At 43.8% G+C, this 18,369-nt stretch overlaps 1 protein-coding gene across 1 annotated transcript; it reads left to right on the top strand.

Annotated features, from left to right (window-relative positions):
* Positions 1 to 5: 5 nt before the first annotated feature.
* Positions 6 to 4,514, top strand: UCHL1 (ubiquitin carboxyl-terminal esterase L1 (ubiquitin thiolesterase); the record flags this gene model as incomplete). The annotated part of the gene is made up of 7 exons (XM_010285729.1): positions 6 to 32; positions 1,214 to 1,364; positions 2,725 to 2,810; positions 2,886 to 2,933; positions 3,309 to 3,378; positions 3,739 to 3,797; positions 4,090 to 4,514. Coding segments are annotated over 7 exons (528 nt in total), but the record flags the coding sequence as incomplete, so codon positions are not given.
* Between the last annotated feature and the right edge of the window lie 13,855 nt (positions 4,515 to 18,369).

Raw genomic sequence — 18,369 nt, 5'->3', positions numbered from 1 at the left:
CGGTGCTCCTGCTATTCCCCCTCACCGAGCAGGTAGGTGGGGGGGGCGCCCCGCGTGGCGGAGGGGCGCTCCTGGGGGGCGGATGTTGTGTCCCTCCTGGACCGCCGTCTTTCACAGGCCCTCAGGGCTGCAGCCCTGGCGGCGACCGCCGGATGGGCTTGGTTCAGGCAGGGGGCCTGTGGCTGGCCCGGGGCCGGTGTGGCTGCCCCGGTGCTGTGTGGTCGCTGGTGCCGCACGGTCTTTCTGGCGTCGCCCTGTGTAGGCCAGTTGGGCCACGTCTGGCCCAAATACCCCTGGAGAAAAGAGCATTTGGGCTGTTTTCAGCAGCCATGTCTGTACCCGCTGGCCACTGTCAGGAGCGTACCTGTGTCATTTCTCCAAGCATCAGATGGCTGGGAGTGGCTTTGGCTTGCAGTGGGGCTGTAGGTGGGTGGTGGGTAGTACCTACTGGGTGCTTGGCCCCAGCCTCCAGATAGCCTGAACTAAAATGAACTGAGCAACACGACAAGTCCTCTTATTTCAGTACCCCTCTTACACTTTGCCGTGTGTATCAGACTGAGGGGGGGCAAAAAAAACCATGAGCAACCTTGAATGCGAAGAATAGCAACTGTGTTACCATGCTGAATCATTGCATCTGGAGCAGCCTAAATTACCTCTGTAATTAATACATTTAGTCCAGTTGATGCTAAGGAAGTAGATGAGGAGATGGACTTTGAAATAAATTATATTTCGCAGGTCCTTTAGTGAAAGGCTAAAATCCTTCTTTTAGTGTTGGGTTTTACACTATGTATACATTGTTCTGATGGAGAGGCGTTCGTGAAGGGAACCTAAAAGTACAAAAGCAAACTATTGCAGAGACATGCTGAGTAGCCTTATTGGACTAAAATGGACTAAAACAGTTGAAAGGATATAAAAGAGCCTGTCCATTGTATGATTTCCTACCTCAGGCTATTTCCAGTGTACAGTACAGATGGAGATGGTAAGAACAGCGCCTTTGGATATGCCTGAGTCATACAGGTAGTGCATTAAGACTTGGCCTGCATCCAGTATAGATGTACAATGCTTCACTGGACCTATGCCACAAAGATTACTTTCTGGGTGAATCTTTGTCCAGTCCTGGTATTGATTCTCTGTGCAACTCATTTGTCTAGTAGTTTTCACAATAAAAAGATACTACTGTGGTAAAGTGCTTAAAACCGTTACATGTTTACAGCATGAGAACTTCAGGAAACAACAGACTGAGAAAATAAAGGACCAAGAAATCAGTTCCAAGGTGTATTTTCTGAAGCAGTCAGTCAGTAACTCCTGTGGGACAATTGGTCTGATACATGCAGTTGCTAATAATAAAGACAAACTGAAGCTCGGTGAGTATGAATGTTCTCAAATGCTTGAATTTCCATTTTTTCATGACAGAGGAAGATTGAGTGGGTATGGGCTATAGGAGGCACCTGGGGCTTTCATGCAAGCCAAGTTAAGGCATGCTTAACTGCTGCTTCAGTTGGTAAGTGGGCCTTTCAGCTCTTGGAGAGGGGCATGTGGTCTTGCCTACTGCCTGAATTGCAGAAGGGAATGTACTTGGACTCCTGTCTGGGAGCTGCAGAGGTGTCATCCTAGTGAGTGATGCAAGAGGAAAAGGGCACATAGTAGGACTGGCCAAAGTGTATTTGTAATTAGGAATTATCATGTTTGGAAGCTTTTGACATGGGTGTTGATAATGTCAGCTGAAGAAAACTCTTCATGCCACTTAGGTCTAATGTAAATAGACTTGCTCAGCGTAGCCTGTAAATAGGTCTAACACGTGTTTTAGTTTTGCTGGGGAAGTAGTATAGGATGACAAGGGTCTGTGAGTAGACTTTTCCTGCACAGGTGAGTTTTGGTGGTTCCTTTCCTATAGAAAAGGGTATAAAACTGGCTTAGGCAACTGGTAGCTGGAAACTCCTAGGAGATAGGATTGCAAGTTCTTGCCAAAAAAGGGTTGTCATTGAGTCCAGGAAATACTTTATTCAAAGACCTAGAGATCTGCAAAATATAACTTTTGTTACTTCAAGAAAACTTGAACCCTTTGGGTAGTGTGGGATTCTTCCTTATACAAAAGAAAATATATATGGAAGACCAAATGAGAGTAGCTTTGCTTTACTCTTCTTGAAAGGATTTTCTGAAATAACACACCCTTGATCAGTGAAATAAAGGGTGCAGCACATTTTTCACCTAAGACTAGAACTTTGCGCATCTTAGTACTGCACTACTTATGTTCTGAAAATCAAAGTAAGCCTATCATGAGCCAGTGCTGTGGTCATTTGACAGCAGTGAGAGTAAAACTTAAAAGTTCATCTACCCATATTCTGTTAGTTTATACTTTACAGCTGGCACCTTTCTTGAATTTCTTCAAAACAGGACTGAACACCTCTGCCAAATCTGCAAGGGGGAAATCAGAAAAGCTAAATCCCATTTGAAAGTGAGTTCCAAGGCAAGGATCCAGAGCACCTTGAAGCACTTGAACTCTGGCTGTTTGTGTAGATTGTTGTTAATAACTTATGGACAAATAGCTTATTTGAAGTGGTAGTTCTAATGTGCTTATATCAATGACTCCTATTTAGTGCAAGAAGTATTGATTACTGTGGACTGCATCTGAACTGTAACTGAAGTTCTACCTATACTGAATATTATATATACTACCTATATTATATTCTACCTATACTGACTAAAATCTTTGATCTTGTGCAGATGAGGGGTCTGCCTTGAAGAAGTTTCTAGATGAAACAGCTGATATGTCTCCTGAAGAAAGAGCTAAGCATTTTGCAAATAATAAGGTATATGAACTACACAAACTGCTGATAGCTATCAGCTCTTAAGGATGTAGTAACCTGTATCTGTTTTCTCTTAAGGCTATACAAGAAGTCCACAATTCAGTTGCACAAGAAGGACAATGTCAGGTAAGATATGAATGTGTAAAAACTTGGGAGAAGGGATTAATGAAGGCGATAAAGCAAGACAGGTCTTTGTCTGGCAGATAGCTGTTAACTGTTCATGAAGAGAAATGAGGGACTCATGGGTGAATGCTTGCGTGGAGTTTCTTCCTCAAACATGGATTGAAATTTTGTGTTCAGACCCAGTTTGAAAATGTGACTGTATATTAGGATTTCTGGTGCCTGATCTTTTAGAGGTCTTGCAGAGACCTTTTCAGCTCAACTTAAGCTTTTGGTCCTTTGCTGTTGCTTTGACATCTCCTCTGTCCTGTAGTCACAAGTAGGGTTTGCAGGAGTAGGGTCTTTTCAATCTAACAAATGTATGTAATGGTCTCTCCTAAGGTTGAGGACAACAGTGTGAACTTCCACTTCATCCTGTTTGTCAATGTGGATGGGCATCTGTATGAATTGGGTAAGGTCCTGAGAACTCTAGACTTGGACTGGGCCTACTTCACACTGGACAGCAGTGTTGGGGAGCACAGGCTAGATTAAGCAGTTTACTGAGGCTTTCAACGACAATACATAACTTGTATCTTCACTTGAAGATTGTAACTGAAGGTGGGTTGCACTGAAGGCCTAGGCCCTCTTGTAAAGCATGTAATCTCCTGTAAAGCTGGAAATACTTGGTTTCCTTCTCGCTCAAGCTATGTATTGACAATTTATTGTGACCTCCCAAATACCTTGATGTATACTTGTTTCTTGGGCCCACTATGCTCACTTACCATTACTTCTGAATCAGAAGTACACTGAGTGATAGGACTTTCTTTCACAGATGGGCGTATGCCATTTCCTGTAAACCATGGCACAAGCTCAGATGACTTGCTATTGAAGGTATGACTCCTCGCTTGCTGCTTGTTTCTCTGAAGAGAAGGCTTATAAAAGGGTGAGGGGCATGGATTCAGGGTATAGTGGCTGCACCTTGTTGCTGTACAAGTGGTGCCCTTATACCATGGTAACAAGGTAGTACTGTGCCACAGAGCTAGATAATCCCTTAAGTGTATTTATTAGCTGGTGCTACAAGACCTCGTAAGTTAGTTGATGAGACCCAGAGAGGAGCAACAAAGACTTGGTTTCTACAGCAAGTGTATTCTGATACTCTAAACAGCTTTTTTTCTTTTCCAAGGATTCTGCTAAGATCTGCAGACAATTTACAGAACGTGAAAAAGGAGAGGTTCGTTTTTCTGCTGTGGCTTTCTGCAAGTCTGCCTGAGACTCTGAAAAGATGGAAGGACAGCAGTCTAATAGCACACCAGTAAATGCAGTCTAAACTCCAGTGCTTCAGTACTTGTTAAACACAGCTGTTCTGGTAACTTAAATTGTTTCCACCTTTTGCTATACACAGGAGCAACATCAGCTGAGCTTATGCTAAAGGATGAGCTCAAGTTTTAATGTGAACAGTTTGGACACATCTGATGTCTTTAGACTTTTTTCACATGTTAAGTAGAAGATGCTTAACAGGGCTTGTTTAATCTGTGTCATGTTAATTGAGCTGTTGGTTGATATTTCCTTGTCCTTAATGAGAATAAAATGTTCTGCTGGAAGACTAAATGGACTAAAGTGATCACTGTAACTTTCTCCAGAAGGAGTTTCGTGTAGCATCTTTTTGTTTTCAAAGGACTCTCAAAGCTCTCCTTGGAGCAAAAAGTTAATGTCAGCCTCAGGTTAGCAGGACAGTAGCTTCTTCTAGTGTCCTGAATGCCTCCAAGGATGGAGAGGCACTGCTGTCTAACATGTTCCAGTGCTGCAGTAACCTTCTGGTAAGCTTTTCCAGTCTGAAAACATTAAGCTGTGATTTTTCCACCCTGAATACCTCTATTTTAGAGGGGTAAGGTGTGATAAATGGATACTCAAATGTCAACTTGAAGCTATCTGCTCTTAAACAGAGGCTATTTGTATTAATGCTACAAGAGACAGAATGACCCCCTGACTTGGTTGGTGTTGTGTTCCCTTGTAGGAGACGGGGTTAGAACATGGGTGTTCTCTTGTTTCCCCCAGTGGTTAAAAGAAATCTGCTGGGTGATGCTGAACACAATCCTTGGCTAGCTGGTGTGTGGTTATTAACTTGTGACTGTGGTAGGAAGGCCTTGAAAGAGGCTATACTACCTGTCCCTTCCAAAAACTACCTAAAAAAGCGGTAACTCCCACTACATTTTTAATAGCAAGATGAAATTTTGAGTTCGAGGGGAAGAAAGATACTAGTTATGTAATGCATATTCCTTGGTCCCAACTCAGTGACCTTCTGTGGAAACTGTTCTACCTGAGTCTAGCTGCTGTCTGCAGCTCCTTGATGCTGCAGGTAGCTGTGAGAAGGGATAAAACACCCTGCTACTTGGGCCTTTCTTCTAATGTGTCATGTGGCATGCTGTGCCTGCTACCATGTCGTGTGGTGCTGGGTAACTGGGGTTCTTGGGTGGTCACTGGTGCTCTGTATATGCTGCAAACTGAGCCTGGCTTCCAGGTGTTTTTGAAGGGTAACTCAAAATACGTGCTTTGGTTAAAGCTGTGCGTGGTCTGAACGTGTTCAGTATTGGGCCTTGTTACTGCTCATATAATTACCTGATAGCTGAAGCTAGCAGGGGGTTGCAACACATTCTAATTCAAGTTCTGAGGATTAGCTAAAGCTCGGTGTATTTAAATTCTGAAAACCGAGCCTCTTCCAGTTTCTGTTAGCAGGGAGGTGAAAGCTACCTGCCGAGAAAAGGCCTGTGGACGCGTCGCTCGCTGTTCTTTACAACAGCATCTCATTCTGCCTGGCAGCGGAAGCTGTCACAGGGTGGAGGAAGGCCTCTCCGCTGTAGCCCCCGGTGCCAGCGCAGGCTTGGAGCCATGCCTGCGGCTCGGGCTGCTTAGCAACGAGGCCTGCAGGAGAGCAAGTGCATGTGGCGCGAGTGCGGGATGATGGAAGGAGCAATAAAAATTGGATACAGTAGGAGGAGAGGGCAGAACCCAGTCAGCTGTATGCTGTACCTGGGGAGTGTGCTTTAATTCTGCAGGGGGCCCTTTTTATGCCTTTAAGGCCCTTGCTGAGGGTACCTGCATGAACTGTGCCTGCGTCCAGCTATGCAGGCAGTCAATGCTGAAGCAACCTGAAAGCGCTTTTGAAATACCACTGTATTTCTCTTTAACAGTGATTGCAGTAATCAAATGTTTCTGGTTTTGTTGTTTTTTTCTTTAATCTAGCAATATGAATGTCTAGTGCTACTGAAGTTGTGTTAGTGTTTCAGAAACGCTTTTTCACCCCTTTGTTCAAGCTTCTGGGTTAGGAATCTACTGAAGGGCAATGTTTGAATAACTGGCCTCATGGAAAAACAGGGAAAGGGTTGTGACAGACCTTTCTTATTTTCTCACCTTCTGATCCCAGGTATAGCTTCAAAGGGTGGTAAGAGAACTGCTAAGGAATGAATGTTATCCATCCGCTTGTGTGTAACATCACTAGCAAGGCTGTTTTCCCCTGCTAAAATTATCACAGGGGCCTGGCAAACAGCTGGGCCAAACTCTAAAACCACCTGGGTAGAAAGAGGAAGATGAGTTGCTGGGGATGGTGAAGACTGCAGGAGCTGGGATAGAGTTGCCTCAGATGAAGGACGTTGAGAATCTGTAAGCTGAATAGATGGAAGCTTTTGCAATACTAATGGTATAGCTGTTCCAGATATGTTACTGGATTCAGAAGAAAAGTCAAAATATATGAAAGTGTGTATGTGCCAAGTCAAAACCATATAGAATAAGTCATGAATAGAAAAGATAGAAGATGTTTTAAAGTCACTGTCAGGTGTGTATGATCTCAAACACTTTTTATACATCATGTCCAGCTAGTTCCTCCTACTTGCAAGTTTTTGAATTTTAATCTTTGTCTGTTTCACACTTTAGGAGAATTGTTTGGACCAAGAGGGGTAAATGTCAGTAGTGGGGTTTTTTTTAGTGCTATGAATCAAAACACATCGTTTTCATGTGAAGATGCTCTCCGATAACTTAGAATTTTCTGTTGGTCACATCCTGTCTGAAGCAAGGCTCATCTTGTTTCTTGTCTCTGCTTGTTTTCTCCTCTCTGTATTTTTATCTTAAATCTGAGTTCCATATGGGACTGTTGCCTTTCCTTGATTTCCTGTGCATACTCCTTAATTTAATTAGCTCTTTTGACCTTCTCCATTCCTTATCTAAAGCCCTACATGTTTGTCCTGAATTTACCCCTGAATTTACCCCTGAATTTTTCACTGTGACAATTACTGAGAAGGGCAGGAGCTTGTGAAGCCTGTTTTTGTGTGTTATGCCTGCTCTGAGAGAAACCTGTAACTGGCTGTTGCCACTGCTGCTCTTCCAGAGATGTGAGGGGTCTATTGAGCAAATTATTTAATTTGAATTAACAGGTTCCTCCTGGTTTTGTGCAGCCTTACAGAGGTGGACTTTCAACAGTTAATATATAGAACACTCCTTGGAAACATTTGAGAAATATTTAAGACTCTCAGGTAGGGTTTCATGCTTCTCTGTTTAGACCTGCATATTGCTAATTTAGAACCCTACCCAGGGTTGACTGTGCACAATGTATCACTTTCTTAACAGATTTTTTTTCTTTGCTGCTATGATGAAAGCTGCAGTGAGCCTGTTCTGTAGGTGGCAGCATTGGGAAACTTTAAGCAACAAGTCTGAATTGGGAGCTACCAATGGCAAAACATAGCCAGGCACAATTTTATTCAACCACGTATGTAATGTTAAGTCCGCAGGTAGTCCTGCTGCTTTCAGCGGGACCACTCACGTGCTTAAGCATCCAGAGCTGAATATCCAACCCTTAATTTAGTCAAATGTGAACTTAGGCGTGATGTAATGTCCAAAGCCTCTTACACATTTCAATAGCCTTTGGCTTAGGTCCATAGCTTACTTGCAGCTGACGCAGCACCATGCCACCTCTTTGTCCAGTATATACCGCTGTACAATATATGCAGTACTATTTCCATGCTAAATAGGATTCTTTTTTTTGTGGAAGTCAGGAAAGAAAGAGTGGGAATAACTCCAGCAGCATCCAGCTTTTGATGCACAGACCAGTTTATCAATCTATAAATATTTAAGACGGAGAAGTAGTTACCTGAAAAAGGGAACCAGACATATGACTATCCTCTGCCTTTGATGCAAAGGCACCGGGGAGTTCTAAGGGGGTGTCCCACCAGCCTATGCGCTGGGTGCAGGGAGAAAACGAGACTGGCAATAAACCTCGTAGTCACAGGATCTGTTTCCTGGTACTGCCGACAGCTGAGAAGAGGCTGATGACAGGACTGCAGCCCAGAGAGACTGTGGACCAAAGGGGAGCACACAAGAACTAGGAAAAATGCAGCCAGAAGCTGAGTAACAGCATTAAAATTCCTTTGTGACCGAAGGAATTAAAATATCACTTGCATTTTTGTCATTTTTAAATTCTTGCGCAGGGTAATACTAAGTTACAGGGAGTGGTTGACATTCTAAATGCTTCAAACCCAAGGGACCTCAGCAGATTGAGAGGATGGGGCTAGAAGAAGCCTCACAGAGCTCGACGCAGCGAGTTGCAGAGCTCGGCACCTGGCTGGAGCCACCACATGTCTCTGCAGGCTGGGAGCTGACGGGCCGAGCTGTGGCCCTGCTCGACAGGCCCTGGGGGTTAGGGCAGGTGCCAAATTGAATATAAGCCCATGTGTTGCGTGCTGTCCTCACGAGTAAGGCAAACTGCATGTTATGTTGGGAGCTGTATTGGGAGCAGTGAGGCCAGCAGATGGAGGGGAGTTATCCATCTCTACTTGGCACTGGTGAGGCTGCACCTGGAATAGCGTGTCCGGTTCTGAGTGTCCCCCCCAGTCCAAGAAGGACATGGAGGAATCTGGAGAGGATCCAGCTGAAGCCTGCTGAGGCGGCCGGAGACACGGAGCATATCGCCTACAAGGAGATGTTGGTGGAGCTGGGTGTGTGTAGTCTGGCACAGAGGAGACTAAGGGAGGATCTAATTGTAGCCTACAACTACTTCAAGGGCAGTTGCAAAGATGACAAAGCCAATTTTTTTTTTGGTAATAGAATATGGTATATCAAAGGGCAGTAACCACAAATTACAGCTTAGAAGGTTCAGTCTGGGACATTTGGAAACTAGGAGAGTATTTCTTCACTGGGAAGGTAGTACACTACTGGAACAAGTCATGAGAGAAATGGGAGTATCTCCATCCTTGGAAGTTTGCAAGGGACCAGGATTTAACAACCAGCTTTTGTTAAACTGCCCCAGGTTACCTGTTACAGTGTGAAAAATCGCAACAGCAATCAGTGTTGCTCCAGCCTTGGGAATGGAACAATCGGTGTTGCTCCAGCCTTGGGAATGGTGCGCCGTGCTCCTTGCTGAGGGGCTAATGGTGAGTCTCCTCCCTGGGCCGTGCCTGGAGGAGCCATTCCCCGCGGGGAGAGGTGGAGGCAGATGCTGCCGACTGCTGCTTTTCTGCTCTGGCTGGGGTGGAAGGACAGGGATGGCTGCAGGAACAGCTAGGAGGAGGCACGGGTTTTGTGACTGATGGGAGGGTTGTCTTTTCACAAAGAGTTGGGGAAAGCAGAGGCCAAGGGCAGATCTGAGGGAGCTCTTCCACAGCCCATGAATCGGAAACAGCAGTATGGGGAAACCTCCCCAAGGATGTGTGAACATCCCTAAGGGTGACAGGGAACCCTGCTGGGAATGAGGCGCAGGAAAAAGAGCGGGGAATGCTTGATAGGGAAAATGGGAAAAGGAGAGAATTCCCACTCGTTTTTCAAAGACCATCTTTCCAGCGGTACCGTAAACAAGATGGGACTGTTTAATGATGTTTCCCAACTCCTTAAAGTATTGCCATGCATCGGAAATGTGGTTCTAGATGAAGCCCAATGCACAAGTAATGAGCTACGTAGAACTGATTTGAAAATGTCTTATGCACTTTTTGCTCAGATGAGTTTCAGATGTGGTTAGCTGATCTTGCAAGGCCTGCAGCAAGATACAAAAAGTGGGGAGATCTGTGTGATGTTGGAGGACCAAGACTGGGGAAAGGTATGTCAGTGGGTTTAGCATTTCAAGCGGAGTACCATAAAAAACAGGACAGTCAATTCTGTTGCTTAAGAACACTCCATACCATACTGAGAGGTATTACTACTTACAGCACTGTAGCCAGACTGAATTGCATTTTCTATGCAAGTCTTTACACATGTGTATGTTAACATCTTACCAGAACAGCTTCCACTCTTAATGTCTGGAGAGTGGGAGAAATGCAGTTTTACGATCCCCACTTTGCAAGTAAGGAACCGAGACACAGATTCAGTGATTTGCCTAAGGTGATACTTGAAATTGATGGCAGAGCTGGAATTAAAACTAACTTTATAACTACACATGGTTGGTTTTTTTTTTTCCAGGCAGTTTTATATTTACGCTATTTTGGCTTTGGGCCTGAGTTAATATACCCTACCTCTTAGCATGGCTTATTAGCTAAAGCTTAGTGTTAGGCTGACCACAACTTGATTGACTTGGAGAACAGTCAGGTAAACTCATGTCTGTCTGCAAAAGAGGGTCTGTATTGACATACAGTCCCTTGAGTCCCCTTCTAATGCCTCAAGATATTTCTCCAGTAGAATTCTATTGCATCATGATTCAAGAAATAATACTTTCTCCCTCCTTTTCCCCCTCCCATTCCACAAAAAATGTTTAGCAACACTGGGAAGTTGAGGAGTATGCATAAATCTAGATGACAGATGATTACTAAAAAGAGGCTGGTTGCAGTATTCAGGCCTTCTGACATACAAAAAAGTCAGGTGGCAAGGTTGTGGCCACATTCCTGGTGGTTTTACTGAAGGGTTTGAAGAAGTATTGATGAAGGAATAGACTATTCAGGAAATAATATAATTTGGCTACCTTGATGCTTTCTCTGACTTTACCAACTATTCTTTCTCCTTTTACTGAACAATGGACCTGAAGATCCAGTTGTGTCAATAAGCAACATATTTGACAAGCTGAGGTCTTACTGAACAAAGCAAGAGAAGCTTTTAGATACTGGGTGGTTAATTTTTCCCTACTTCAGAAAGCAGCTATTAGAGGCTTCTGAAGCAGCCCAATGCTATATACGGAGGCGGATATGATCCCCCTGAAATATGAGACACAGTTTGGGACTTGGTTTTCAATTTTCTGTATCCCAACAAGCCTCTTGGGCAACAAGTCATAAAGTAACCCCTGCTGCCTTTTGAGAAATGATGGGCACAGGCAGCAGAGAGGACGAGCTTTCCTGTAAAACATGATGGAAATCTTTTCTAAAAGGTGGCAAAATTCTCTGAATCGGTCTGATGCTTGTTCATGGCCCTGGATCAGGCTGAGAGGGTTTAGGAAAGTGTTTCTGCAGGCACACAGTTGCTCTTTGGGAAAGTGCAGTGTTTCAGGGCGACGAGAAACTGCTGGTTAAGCAGCTGGGGATCTTGCACAACACGTTTTACAAAAGTTGCTTCATTTCTACCACCCCGTGTGCCGTGGCTGCTGCAGGGATACATGCCACTCAGACGGCTGACTTTAATCCTTTGCTTAGCTGCAGTTTGGATGTGGATAGCTCATGGCTGCCGCTCCTGAGGCTGCTAACAGGAGAGGGTCCCAGGAAAGCCTGCGACCACCTCCTGTGTTTTCTGCAGGGAATATGCTTGCTCTGTCGTGAGCGGAGAACCACACACTCATTGACAGACTGAAAAAACATGGGAAAGAAATTAGCTTAAGATCTCTGTGGTTTTCAAAGCTTGAGGTACTTCTCCCACCAGCAGCTAACAATATGCAGGTCCTGGGGGGTTTTTTATCCTACAGGCTTGACTGGCGCTTTTGAAAGGAGAATCCACACGTGCACTGGAGCCCCTGTGAGGTGCAATCTAAAGGAGACAAATAACGCTTCTCAAAAACCTGAAACATTAGCTCCACAGCAACGTTATTTTTGTTACTGACATTCATTTGGTATATGCATGTCAGGAAATGTCATTTTATCACTTTGGCAGCAGACTCCATTAGATGTGGTGGGGCAGGGGAAAGTTCTCTGCTCAAGTACGCTAGCTAAATTCAGCTCCAAGGCTGCAACAGGAGAACTTGCTTCTAATTACGATGTACCACTTGGGCTCTGATTTTGCAAAGCACCTCAGCTCACAGTTAGTCCATGATTTCAACTGAAATCAAGCCTTTGGTTAGGCTCAATCACGGGTTGAAGTTAGGTATAGGCTGAAGTGATTTCCTTAGTCAGACACTTAATGGTATTTCCACATCTGCTTAGATTCAGAGCCTGATCCCATCATCTTAGGAGGGCAAAAATCCATGTGCTTTCAAGCGGAAGCCCCTCACTGGGTATATTTCACTCTGGATTGGACAGGGATTTAGCAAACTGCCAATCCTTCTTACAAAATTATACCAATTCTACTACATCAAGCGGGACAGCTTTCCTTAGAATGATTAAACTTTTCCAAGATTTCATATCCTCACTCATCAAACTCCATTTACTGCAGGAAATTACAGTTAAGCTGTATGAAGATTTTTCCCTGACTAAATCCAATGTTTATAAATCATAACCAGGCAGAAAATGTGAATCTCAACAATGTAACTATAGTCTGAAGTGTAAGCGTTCACAAGTTCAACCACTTTCCCAAATATTTTTTACCGCAGCAGTAACATGAGTTTGTATAAATAAAGTATACATTTTTAGCATATTTGCACACTGCAATATGATAGATAACGTTTGTGTGTATTAGAAGAGCGCAGACCTGTGTGGGGTCTCTGTGCCTCTATTCTCAGACGAGAGATTTTTGGGCTTTTCACCAGCAGTGACCACCAACAGAGCAACTTCCCTCTGTTTGGAGGTTTTTTTCCTAAGAATGCTGCTGGAAAGCTTCTTAAGAAATAAGCTCTATAAAGCTGCTTAAGAAATAAAACAATAACAAGTTGGATATGGTTTATCCAGTCCCACGTTATTCTTCATGTTTATGGCAAGATCTCAATATTCTTCCTTCCAGTACTTCAGCAGTCAGGCCAAGGTATCCTTCTTGTTGTATCCATACCATAACTTCATGCATACGGTATGTGCCAACAGGTGAAGAAAAGGCTCTCTCCAGAGAAAAGAGCAGAACTAGCGGCAATGAGGGACAGAACTGGGCACACAGTTTATCTTTAGGTTTTCTTGCACTGTCCTGAACAAATCACTGACTGGACCCAGCTTTGTTATTTTCCTTTGTGTATGTAACAGATTTAATACCTTACCCACATTGTATAAAATACGCAGCGCACAACATGGATCATCATAATATAGAGAATAATTTAAAAACTTTAGGTCTAAATGAGAAATCATAAAACCTAAACACAGTCGGTGCATCCTGCATGGCACTTCTTTAAAATGCTTGAGAGAGAGGTACTGCTCACAAGCATATTCACATGTAAGAGGAAAAAGATTAGGAACAAGAAAAAGACCACTTACTGCATTGAATTTAGGGAAAGTTTTTCATACACTGACTGTTGGGATAAGCTAGGGTTTAAATTCTAGGTTTTAAGTTTCTAGGTTTTAAATTAGGCTCTTAGAACCTAAACGTCGGTGCAGAGAGAGTGGGCCCAACTATATTTTGTTGAGCTACTGTTCTTTATGGATGATTGCAAGCCACCCCTCCAGGTATCCCCTAGAACACTGCCAAAGGCACTTAATAAAATCAACAACAGTGAATGTATGGGGTGGGGGGCGTAAATTAGGGAACACCGGGTTAATGCTTGGACACAGCAGAGTGAGAGGCCAGTCCCTGGGGGAGAGGACTATACCCCTTGACTCTACAGGAAACCAAAAACAGTTAAACCAGGCATGACACTCAGCATTCCCATTTAGGACCAGCTTTAAAAAGGAAAATAGCTCCACTGTGCACCGACAAATTCAGCTTAAATGAAAACGTTAGCACCCAGGAGAATTCTGGCCCGTGACCGAGATAACACAGAGGCAAACCATTGTGTGGCTGCATCTCTTTAGTAAATGTAGCACCACAGTCAGCAGTCTGCAAAAATACTCATTTTCAAAGCAAGCTTTCAGTGAAGCTTTCAGAATGACTTCTGTTTCAGGAGGGAAACACATATGCAGGAACTAGAAAGGGCTTTCAACGCCTGCTTGTTTATTTATTTATATTTATTCTTATCTGGGGCAAAAGAAACGCGTGTGCATATTTTATTTGCAAATAAGGTAAGAACAGTGAAATCCATAACAAAGCAAAAGGGTATGCAGTGGTGCCCTTAAAAATCTGTCCCATGTATGTAAGAAAACTAGCTGGAGGACACTCTGCAAATACTATGAAACACGCATATACTTTGTAAGCTGTAAAAAGAAAGAAATCACCCCTAGTGTAGGAAAGTGCTCTGAAACGAATGCCATTTCTCGTAGGGAATTATAGTTGACCTTTCTTCACTGAAAAAGGAAAGGACACCAGAAATTATTGGAATGGACTACTGGAAAAGGCTTCCCGAACTTCAGCCAGTGCAGGTTTATGGTATTCAGATACACAGCTGCTGCCCTCCGTACAGATAGACAGGTCTCTCATTCCGTGGTTCATTTAAAACTACAGCTGATCTGAAAAACGTTCATAGTCTGGAACGGTCTTTTTCTATAGCAAGGTACTGTATTCTAACAGATAGATTTTGTACTTGAACTGCTAGTGAGGTTCACTGATGTCTTGTGGCCCAGATGTGCTCGTTTTAGTCCTCTCTAAGTCTGCCAGTCCGGGAAGTCCTCGGGGTGAGGCACCACAGACGGACAGCAGCAACCCAGGTCCGCATTCCTTCACAGCAGCCACACAGTGTGAGCCACGCTGGAGTTTAGCCGGCGTACAGTGGCGTGGGGATTGCTTTCAGCAACGGTCTTTGTCTTAAGATATCCCCTCAGTTCCCACCGTACCTCAAAGGGCGAGAGCTTCCCTTGATCGCCCACAGAATACCTCTGCCCAGGAGACTCCGTGGGGCTCTCATCCCAGGGAGGGCTAATGGCTCTCATTGCCGTGCCCCTATTCTTGCGGCGTATCGTCTTACTCCACGCTGCTTTCTCCAGGCTGGTGGGCATTTAGGAAAAAAGAAGTATTCACTTAGCTGACAGGCAAAGGAAGGTGTCAGTGGTGAAAGAACTACAGGTCTGTATTTCTGGAACGGCAGCATCTAGGCTCTCATCTCAGCTAGTCAGACTTCTGTGATTTAACGACGACTTCGTTACCTCTCTGGAAGGAAGATCATAAGCATTAGTCCTGCTGGAAGGTAAATTTTAATTCACCCTGCTCATTCAAAATATTTCCCCCAAATCTCAGCTATCTATGGCTTTTGAAAAGATAACGTAGCATTTTCTGTGCATACCAAATAAGTTCAAAAAGTAGTTTTCAGCAGTGAAAGACTTTAAATTGTTTGTTTTTAAAATGTCTGTGCATTTTTGGTTTTTTTCGCACTGCTGTAAGTAGGCACAAGAAATTCAGCTGCACAGTGAAGGTGTTTTTTTCGATCTTATGTCCTCCAGAATCAGGGTCTGAATGAAGCAAGTCCAGGCAAGAAGACATTATAAAAGTAACTGGAGTTAATAATTCCTTTCATTTAGCTTAAGAACAGTTCATCCAGTTTCTTCGGGGTCATAAAACCAACTCCTAGGCCAGCTGAAGTTGATGGCAAAACGCCCAGTAATGGCAAATGGTAGCACATTAGATCCTGGGTCTTCTTTTACTCACCTCACCAAAATCTACAGACGTATAAGAGGCAGAGAGAGGGTTTCCAAAGCCATTGTTGCCCAAAGCAACGAGGATGCTTGGTGATAAGCCACAGTGCTGCGGCCAACTGGTAGACAAAAAGCAGGAGGGCTGGGCGGTCGGGCTAGGTCACCGCAGACTTACATTAAATGCTCTGCCACCAGCTTTCTCCAGCAAACTACAGAGGGCAAAGCCCCACTCCCACACACTCTGCCACCGAGGAAAACCTCAGCCTTCAGTTAGGCAGTGTGATCCCGAGGGACTTACGTCCGGGGAGCACAGAAACTGACAAGTTGAGCGGGGCGTTGCTTGAACTAGCTGGTGGGAAATACTGAGTCTAGGCACAGGTTTAATCCAAAATGAGTTAAACACGTTGTGATGGCAAGATGGGGGTGTTTATCCCTGCTTAATACCCTTACTATGAATACTCTCCTAATGTTAGGTGCCCTTTTGAATGAGAAAGAGAGACATGACAGACAGCCCTATGTTATGTCCCTTCTCAGGCTAGGCGTTTTCTCCTGCTCTGCAGCCAAAACATGCACTGAAGTCCTCTATGTTTAATTAAGTTCAACTACTAAGCTATTTGGCACTTCATAGTAAACGGTTCTCTCTCTTTCTTCCTGCAATGGCCCTCCACCTTGTAAGCAACGAAATAGTCCCTGGAACAGGGACGTGAATCTAACTCTTCCACACCAGTTTCTAACTCCTCATCATGAAGTCAACATCTCAACATCTCTCCTTGGCTTAACGTATATCCAGTTTCTTTATGCAAACCATAATTCAGAGAGCTGTACAACTCACTGTACACCATAACAGCCTGCTAGTGGTCGCCAGCTCCTAAAATACAGAAGCACCAGCTGCAGGTACAACAGGGAGCTGAAGGTAGACCCCTGACCTCCCAGTCAGAGCCTTTGCCACCGGGTGGTAACTGGACGTGCACACTGAGAATCATAAGACTTTGCTCAATTCTCTCTTGTGCAAAGCTCCACCGAAGTACCTTTATTAGCCCACCCCCTTGGCAAGGGGAAGGTGTAGTTTAAGAGTCCCCTGGCCCTTAACTGAGACCACCAAGCAGCTCTGTGTTACCACGAGATGGAGGCCCACTAGAAAAAACACAAATGCAAGACTGGGACAACACTGGCAGAAAAATATAGTCTGAGGGAACTCCAGGGGAAAGCTGAACAAGTTTTCTGAGGATTTCAGTAACGCCTAAAGATTCTGTGCAGCGCTGAGCGTTTTCTGTTGGATTTAACATCCAGTTCCAGCTGGTGGTTAAAACAGTGACCTGACAAAATAAGGTTTTTGAAGGCAACGAGACCTCAGTTTGCAGGCTGGTGCCGTGTTCCTTCTATAGATGGCACTGTAACTTACCAAATGCTTTGCTTCCCTGCCCATTATTTTTTCTGAATGCCACCAGCGTTTATGCCATCTCAGAAAAAGCACATTGCAGGTAACAAAACCATCGGTAACTTTGAGATGCACTTCAAATCACAAGTGTGATTTCCGGTCTCAAGAGCATTATAGCATTATACAGGATCTGATAAAAAAGCACCCTAGTTCAGTATCCAGCCTCTTTGGATGGCCAATATCATGACCTCAGGGCAGAACATAAGAGGAGGCTAAACATATAGTGTGGTGTGCCCTTACATGCTGTACCTGCTTACAAGGAGCTGGAGGGACACCATACAAGCAGATGTGGTATCTTTACATTTAATATCCCTTGCCAGACTTTAACTCAATGAATTTCTTCAATTGCTTTTGCACCCATATAAACTTTAAACATCCACAGCAAACCAGATGGTCCTGGTTGAAACATAACTTCAGACTCTTTTCCGGAGTGAACATAAATCCAAATGCATTGTAAGACATTTGAAGCAACTGATGTGCAAATAATTATCATTACGAGCAGGAGCTAACTAAAACCAACTGCTTACACGTGACAAGTCATACATGGTTTTCGCCATTATCTTTCTCTTTGCACATAACTTCTTCACAATAAGGACTCTTGTATCTTAACAGCGCCATGTATAAGTGGCACTGTCAACATCCTTAGTGCTCATCGGTAGTTTAGCAAACATCATTCTCCTTAACACCAGGGAAAATACACCAGCTCACTTAACTCTGCAACCACAAAACATTTCTAAAAATATCAATGATTGAAAACACCCTCCATAAAAAGACTTGTTAGTTCATCAAATTTACGGGCATATCAACAAATTACCTTGATTCACAAAGTCAAAACCTTCTGTGAAATCCACACAGACAGCCCAACAGCCTGGCTCCTCCTCGGGGCGTAGTGCTCACATTACAGCAAAGTGGGCTTCGTAGCTATTGCAGCTGAAGAGCTACCACACCACCACCAACCACCATGTGCCTGAAAGTAAAGAAAGAAGTGGTTACACACATCCTAGATCCCACACATCTGACACAGCGAGAAAAACACATCATTCCTTTTTAAACTGTAACAAAAGGTAAATTTGTATTTAACACAACTGTTTCAATTGTGTCTCCAAAATGTTATGTTCTTTCTTCAATAATTTCAAAATATATATATTAAAGAGTTTTAAAACGATATCATAGAATCATAGAATAGTTTAGCTTGGAAAAGACCACCACTAAAACATGGCCCTAAGCAACACATCTACACGTCTTTTAAACACCCCCAGTGATGGTGACTCCACCACTT

Source organism: Phaethon lepturus, unplaced genomic scaffold (genome assembly GCF_000687285.1).
Source record: "Phaethon lepturus isolate BGI_N335 unplaced genomic scaffold, ASM68728v1 scaffold1524, whole genome shotgun sequence".
In the NCBI taxonomy this organism is placed as follows: domain Eukaryota; kingdom Metazoa; phylum Chordata; class Aves; order Phaethontiformes; family Phaethontidae; genus Phaethon; species Phaethon lepturus.
The sequence above is the reverse complement of the archived record's forward strand: the minus strand, read 5'-3'. Positions and strand labels throughout refer to the sequence as shown.